This window comes from Galendromus occidentalis, unplaced genomic scaffold (assembly GCF_000255335.2).
Source record: "Galendromus occidentalis unplaced genomic scaffold, Mocc_1.1 scf7180000076317, whole genome shotgun sequence".
NCBI lineage: Eukaryota > Metazoa > Arthropoda > Arachnida > Mesostigmata > Phytoseiidae > Galendromus > Galendromus occidentalis.
Window position 1 is genome coordinate 5,214 of NW_003804306.1, and position 8,075 is coordinate 13,288.

Here is an 8,075-nt window from a genome sequence, read left to right on the forward strand (position 1 = left end):
CACGAGATCGCTTTCCCTGCGCAGAGAGTAAAAGTGAGTCAATCACTGATGTTTCCGTATAGTAGTATACATATATTCTACGCTAGTGCTGAACGCTACATCCGCACTGCCGTAATACGTAACAGTCCGGACGATCCGACGGGGACCAGGTCCAAGAGGAGCGGCGTCGTTGAGACTCGATTTGAAACCCGATACTCCGCCTACGGAGTTCAGACACATTATGCTCCAGGAACGGATATCTTACCGGCCTTCAACAAGCACAAGCATCACACATAAGAGCGAGAATAAGAACTGCAGCTTCATAATTCCTCGGTCTTCCCCGGCGATCCCCACTCTCAGACGGGCGAACAGAATTCTTCCACTAGAATCGTATCGAATAAGATTTACTCCGTCCCCGGGGTCTTCGATCCCGACCATTCAGATACGGCTACTCTCAGATGCATTTATTTTTGCGAGTTGCGAACCGACGAGATCCCTCTCTTTCGGAAAGCAGGCTCTGGGGAGAGTTTGATGGAATCGCCATTCGAAGAAGAAAGTCATGCGTGGTGGATTTCTTCAAGCGTTCTGGGAGAGCTTGACGAAGAGCGGCTCCTCTGTCGTATGCAAGACAGCTCTCTGACTTCGCGCGTTGGGATGAATTATTGAAACTAGACAATCAAGGCGGGGTTCGGTTATTTGATCTCCTGATCTTGAACGGATCGAGGGGGAGCTCAGACCTTCTCGATTGGGCATCAACCTCATTAGTCTTCGTTGGAGCGGGAAAGTAGAGAGCAGACACGATATTTGTCAAGAAACTCACTATTTTATTCTCACATGTTCAAGGCACTGACGTTCCGGAAATCCCAGCAATTATTCTGATGAGCCATCACGCCCGGCTATATTCCTTAGAATACTGCCGATTACGCTCTGATCGGAGCTCCGCGGTCGTATATACATACATAGGAGAAATAAAGTAGCTCAAATGATGAATCGACAATATTCTAAGAACCTGTTTTCCATGCGCAGCTCGATCTCTAAATCAAGTTGTGCGAAGTGAGAGAACATCGCCAAATGATCCCCGAGTGCTTTCGTATCGAGACCGTAGATTGCCAGAAACAGCCACGTGATGAGTACGATGCGTAGCATCGTATCGCGGAATGTCGACGAAGCTTCAGAGTTCGTATGGTCCCCTTCCTCGAGTTGAGTAATCATCCGAGTCCTCCCACAGTGAACGGTTTTCTCGAAAGCTGTTCTCAGGACCGCCTAGGAGTCCTCATCGAATTCAGCGCTCGCAACTCATATCTAGCGGCGTTTGTTTCTAGAACGCGGAGCTCATGCCGAGTGACTGCATCGCGCTTGAGCGCCTGCAACGAGTGCAGAAATTAAAATCAAATAGCTACCGAATCGATGCAGTTTACGCTCGAATCCGGGATTCCGCTTCCTACGCTTCGACTCACCTAGACTCAGGAATGACGAAGTTTCGGGCAAGCGATGGAACGCCCAGAGTGCGAGCGTCCGCCAGTCTATTGTTGGGGTTCAAGCAGAACCTTCCACAAGGACTCTCCCGAATAGCTCGAGTCTGGGTCGCGGGAATCCGAAAGACCTCGCGAGAGGGCGCAGCGATGATAAACGGGGTTTCATGACGAAGCCATCGCCGAAGACTCGTTTCGATCGCTCGAGGCGGACGGGGGGAATGTCCGAAACGCATCTCATCTGACTTCAGACATCGGAATGTACCTAGTTTTAATTAGTCTCATATGATCGTATGCGAGCTTCTTGGTGAGCGAGTCGTGGAGTCATGAGGGTGCAGCGCGTAGGCGAAAAGTCCTCCGTGCCGCGACTTTCGGGAACGCTTCCAGAAACCGTCCGCTCCGCCTCCGTTAGTTCTGGACACATCTCCCCCCGAGGTCTCTCCGGAGCGATTTCCCAGACTACCCAACCGGTTTCCGTCGCTCAAACGCAGACTCGAGGAACCATATCGCAGGGTAGCGGGAGGAGGCTTCCCGGATAAGTCCTATACTTCTTCGTCGCGACCCATCTACGAGTTATAATGAAATGAATTGAGACTCTTATTGCATCGAGCATGATTTTTTTCTCCTATGGAGACGCGCCTCAAGGTGCTTCACAAGCGATCTGGATCTAGATATCTATCTGGCTTCTCGCGGAACTCACGAACTATATATGATACATACTTTGCTCTCTCATCGAATATATAACAAAGTAAGGGCGGTTCACGCCTTTGTTCTCGGGAAAAAAGTTGAGCTTTTTGAACTTTTCAATAGTGGATGAGAGGGAGGGGGTTCTGGGGAGCAATTCCCGGTGCCTTCCATTGGCGACCCGAATGAGTCGTCGACATTGGTTTGGTCCCGATGGCGAAGAGATGAGGCCTTGATCTCGGATAAGGGAAATCTCAAGAGACAGTAATATTATAGAGACAATCAATATCAGGGTAGTATTGGGATATAATTCTCGATTTTGGACCGGTGTCTTTGAGCGACACATTCTGAAATCCACACTATGTTCCTGGCTTCTTGCTCCTTGAGTTTGACAATAGCGTAATAGAGACCAAAGTGAAATTGCTGCATGAATGACTTCACAGTCAGATCCACTTCGTACTCGAATAACTTATCTTCAAAAGTCTTATCGCCACTCTCGTTCTCGAATAGCTCACTATACTCGACGTAGCACTCGGCGATGCTTTTCACTTGGAACAGGTCTTCGGCTCTCGCAAGCGCAGCCAACCCATCGGGATTGAGTTTCCCACATCGAGGCAGCAGAGCCATGCGTTCGTCTCGTTCGAGTTCGGTCCCGAAGGAGTTCATCGTGATAGTGAACGCTCGACGATCAGCCTCGAAAGCCAAGATCTCGCACATGACCGTCGCCGTGGTTCCTCCGATTTCTTCACAGAATTTATAAAACGCTTCAAGATAGGCGCGGTAGAGTTGGTTCCGAATGATCTCGATATTCATCTCGTTCAGATCCTGTTCCAGCAGACAGTCTTGGAAGAAAGGAGCCAGGGGAGTGTCGATGATCACCGCGTTGTACAGTTCAGCGGGGGTTTGAGCGATTTCAATCGCCCTCATCTCATCGAAGGATCCGAGAGGGTGGCATTTGGACATCAGTTCGTTGAGCGGCCGCTGATGGAGCGCCCCTGTTATAAGCAGGATGATGTTGTCAATCATGTATGAATACGTGATGAAATCCAGAAATGTGGCCAGTTTCCCTGTCGCATTTTTCCTCATGTACTGGAACTCCACCACGAGCTTCTCCCGGAGTTTATCGTCTATGTTCGACACGGCAAGAGGTGATGCTTCATTAGCGAGTAAGTTACCGTAGTCTGTTGAATGCAAATGCACTTTTATGTCTTCGAGTGTCTCGCACTGCACCAAGTTGTTGTAATCCGCTTGACGAAGGATCCCATTTTCAAGCCCCGGACGAAGCCTTCCAAGTAGACCGAATTCTTTGTTGAACAGAAGCTCGTCCAGCATTTCGTAGACGACAGGAGCCTTATCTCGGACGAGAACGGTGTCGCATGGGATTGAGAATAGGTTGGTGGGCACTACGCTCAAAGACACTGTGAACCGCTGCCTCACACGACAGTCTTCTCTCTTCTTCTACAGAGAAACCGTCTTTTTCCAAATAATTCCTCCTCGCCTACAGGTTTTCGGAATGTTGAAGCAGACGACGGACAACCCGCCTCTTCCAAACGGGCGAAGTTCGAGCAGTCAATTGAACAGTTACCAGTCGAGAGTCCATGCCGTCGACGGGGTCCTACGCTCCTATGTTTGGACGTCTGAGCCAAAGAGACTTCCTTCCGATGTTCAGCGAAAGGAGCGATGGCTCCAGGGCTTGGAGTCTAGGCGAGGAGGTCCGCGAGCGATACGAGAGGAAGTCTAGTTCGAATATCTGTACCTGTCGATGCATCTCGTATATCCAGGCGCTCACGGTCAATGGGTGTCTTTAGTATCGTACAGTGAGCGCCTTCGGGCACTGTGCAGCCTGGTGGAGCCCGCCGAAGAAGGCTTTGATGGCTCTAAGGGAATTTCAGCGACATCATCATGACACGGTAACCAGAATTGCTTGTAGCGAGAGCACGGGCCTATCGGAAATTACAAACCTCTTTGTTTTATGCCATCAATAAATACGATTTCTCTTTCATCTCCGAAACTTATGTACACAAGCTGTTAAATATCTCGAGTTTTTACCACGATAGCCGCGATAGTATCGGCGATGGCCGCTTGGCGGCATTGGAGTCGAACACCCGCGTCGGCCGACGTCGACGGCGCGACGATAAGGTCTGATAATTAAAGAGAGTAGTTGTCTGCAACCCGAGCGAGTGTGAGCATCATCGAAATCTTGTTCCTCCGATTTGCGATTGGGTACCCGGAAATCCCTCCGCATTTTTTCCACCGAGTAAAGTTAACATGGTGCCGTGGCCATAATTCATCGAAAAGTGAACCAAGAAAAGGACAAAATGCATCCGAAGCCTCGAAGCCAAGAACCCCACAGCGCAGAGGAAGAACCCGCTCGGGAAGAAGAAGCCTGTGATATCAAGAAGGAACTGAAAAAACTACGGCAACGTCGCACACATCGCCGCAACAGGATAAGAAATGAAATCGCCCAGATCGGGGCCATGGAAACCGACTCGCCGATTTTCCCACGTGGGCCCGAAACCACGCTCACGCTCATGACTCAGCATCGCGACATAATCCGCGAGCTCGATGATCAAATCGCAGATCTCATGCCAGATGGAGAACATTTCGAGAAAGAAATCGAAGAAGCCAAGGAGTTCAACGCTAAGCTCGAAGAAGTGATAGCCGTGGCATAGACGGCCGCGTCAGCGCCATCGAGCCGATCGGCCGATCGCTCGAACCTGACGGAGACGTTCTATGGGACACCAGAGGCTCGGAGACACGTTCGTTTTCCGATGCACCTCGAGTCCACCCTCATTCCCGGGGGAAACGCGTTCGCTCCAACTACAGCGACACCCCCTCCGAGCTCTTCGACGACGTCGGCCACCACGATGGATCCCGCCACAATGCCGGCCAGACAGACCGTTTCCAATGCCACGGCTCCGCAGAGCGCAGCGTTCTCCACAGGCCGTTTATCTCGAGAGCTTGACATCTCGCCGGAAGTGTTTGCCGGTGACTGCTTGCAATACCGAACGTTTATTACCCAATTCAAATGCTTCGTTAACGACAGGCCAGACGCTCCTCCAATCGAGCGTCTTATGATTCTGCGTAAGTTCGTCGGCGGTGAACCGAAATAGATCGTTCACGCGCTCGAGCTATCCGATGCTAACTACGCCGTGGCTCGCGAGCTCTTGGATCAGAATTATTCGCGCATCGACAACGAGACGGAAAGAATCCTGTCCGACCTCCGGGATCTCCCCCGTATTTCGAGGTACCAGGACTTGCCGGCATTGCGCAAGCTCGTCACATTCGTGCAAGGTAGCCTCGCGACCCTCTCGGCGAACGGCATCCCGCTTTCGACTTTCGCTCTCACTTTGAAATCGGCCATAGAGACTTCCATGCCGGCACGTATGAGGCAAGAATTCAAAGATGCACGTCGCATCGAAGAGAAGCTCTCTCTCGCCGGAGCCGCCGCGAAGCCACCGCTTTCCACTCCGAACGTCAACAATAATCCACCAGCTGGAGCCAGCGACCCGACGTCAGTGGCTGAGAAAACAGCTGATGAAGTCCAGCGTTTAATCGACTTTCTCCGCATGCGCGTTCGGGATTGGGAAGACATGAAACACTCTGATGAGCAACCGCGTCCCGGGGACAGTAGAGATACGGCGGGGCGCGATCCTCAATCGAGCGAACCCGCCTTCCGACGTCAAAGGAGCACCATAGTCGCCGCAGCTGTTCCCAGAGCTGGCGCGACTTACAAGACGAAATTCCGATCCCGACCGTGTTTGTCTTGTGAGGTGACGGAGCATAACTCATCTTGGTGCCCCGCTGATATTCCCTTGGTGAGGCGTCGGGAAATCCTCGCGGCTCACCGACGTTGTGACCAGTGCTTCAAGAGCACTCATGCTAAACCGGGTGATTGTCGTGGACCACGATTCCCTTGTGGCAAATGCAAGTCCACGCGACACTATACCTCCATGCATCCCGGTGACAGCGAGGCCTCAACCGCATTTTGTCCACCGAGTAAAGTCAACACATGCAAACATTTCAGGAGACCCCGCGTGACAATAGGTGCGGTGGGCGAGCTCTAGTTGTTTTCCTTGCTACCCCCGAAACTTGAGAACCCCATCATCGCCGCCATGTCAGGGTCCAGGCCCTGGTCCTCTGAGTCAACTTTTCGTCGCTTATCCTTCTTCTTCTCCTTCTGATGTTCTTTCATACGTTCAGTCTCCTCTTCGACTTCCCGTATCCTTTCGCTCAGGTTGTACGCCTTCTTCTTCTCCTCAACCTTCCTGCGACACATCTCGAGCCGTTTCTTCACTTGGTCCAGCGTGGATCTCTCCACTTTCATTGACATACCCAGATTCCTCTGATGCTTCTTGCCGTTGATGTGATCGAGGAAATTGATCGAATCCTTGACAAGGCAGTCACATACATTGCAGTAATAGCCGGCGGCTTGCGAATGGTCGGCTGTTTTCGATATGTCTGTCGTCTTACCCAAGCGTGAGTCGAGATCCACTTTATATTGTCGAGGTTTGAGCAATTCGCGCTGCGGCTTCTTCTCGCGCGAGCTCGAAGGTCCGACGCTGGGTCCGCATCCGTCTTCATCGTCGTCTGACAACGATCGTTTCTCGTTGTCTCCTTCGGCGCGTTCCTTCGCCCGCTTTTCGTATTCGTCACGATCCCATTTTCTTCTGTGATCACCGGGATTCGGGAGGCTCATGGCTGACAAGTGGGATCGTCAGTTTACCGGAGAACTTGAGCTAGAAACACCTAGATACGAATGTGCAGCGTCGAATCCAAGTCCACATAACAGTGAGGGCAATGTAACGGCCAGTGCTTTTTATTCTGAGATTGAAGGTCCTCATGAACCTCTCGGTTGAGTGAGGGACCTAAGAGATTATCTACATGTTAGAACATCCCTCTCTATCTCATTGATTCTACCGAGGGGTTCTTGTGATTCTAAAGTACTGGGGTTAGAGTGAGTGACGGGACGGAAGTTGTGGACGGGGTGGTTGAGAGCTGATGTGAGTCTGCATACGAGAGGGGTCCGAGGTTTCTTCGATTAATGGGTGTGAAGTATCGATTGATGTGGGAGGGAGTTACACATCGCTCATGCGCGTCCAGCGGCCTGTGCCTCGTTCGTTCACGACTGATAGGTTGAGTTGCGACATGAAAGGACATTTTGACGTGAAAACGTCTTTACCCAGGCTCGGGTGACCTGTTCGATGTACTTCGTCATCCAGATAGCCATAACTTGTCGCACTTTGCGGTCTTATATCTCGATCCTCATTCACGCTGGCCGCAAACTGATTCCTGTATCGAAAGGGGAATTTCCGGGATTCCACTCTGAACGAGATCCTGTCGTGAAGCGCTACATGGTTGCTCCATGATTTCGGTTTTTCTACATACCCCTCGATCAAGCTTGGAATCTGATGAATAATAGTGAATTCTAGGCTTCTCGTGGGGTTTTGAGAGGAGCTCGATATATGGAGCTCGATAGAGAGAAAACTAGCAAGATGCAATAGTTCTACTCGATTATTGAGGCGAGGTTCTCTAGACATTCCCTCGAAACTCTTCATTTCCGAAGCTCCCCCAATGTGGAATGATTCGGTCGACTAAACAATGAAGTTTGCCTGAAAACGATGTCTTTGGACCTCGAGAGTCTGTCGAATCGTAATCGAAAGGTTCCTTATCTGGGAACGCTGGTCTATAATGAGATGTTGCTTCATCAGTAAAACAATGCTGTATCAATCCTTTCATCCGAAGAATGTCGACGTCATTCTCATACGGGTCTGCGCCTTGCGCGTCAACTCCCTCGCTCTACGACCGTCCGATTTGGAAGCAAGCTCACACCAAGCCACATCACGAAAGTGATTGCACGGAAAGCTATCGCTCGTCCGGTTCTCACGAGGTAGAATCCTCGCGAATTCACCAACCGGAAACAACTTCGCCACCCATAAC

General features: G+C 51.0%; 1 protein-coding gene and 1 pseudogene across 1 annotated transcript; both read right to left on the reverse strand.

Moving 5' to 3' along the window:
* Window positions 1–2,264: 2,264 nt before the first annotated feature.
* Window positions 2,265–3,608, reverse strand: LOC100905317 (V-type proton ATPase subunit d-like). Its single transcript, XM_003738718.2, has one exon. It carries the CDS (start codon window positions 3,465–3,467, stop codon window positions 2,424–2,426), a length of 1,044 nt encoding a protein of 347 aa, XP_003738766.1. The 5' UTR covers window positions 3,468–3,608; the 3' UTR covers window positions 2,265–2,423.
* Window positions 3,609–4,125: 517 nt separating this feature from the next.
* LOC100905609 (zinc finger matrin-type protein 2 pseudogene) lies at window positions 4,126–7,009 on the reverse strand (annotated as a pseudogene).
* Between the last annotated feature and the right edge of the window lie 1,066 nt (window positions 7,010–8,075).

Coding starts and splice junctions, on each gene's coding strand:
- LOC100905317 (XM_003738718.2), bottom strand. CDS start 3,467: ATGCTGGACGAGCTTCTGTTCAACAAAGAATTCGGTCTACTTGGAAGG.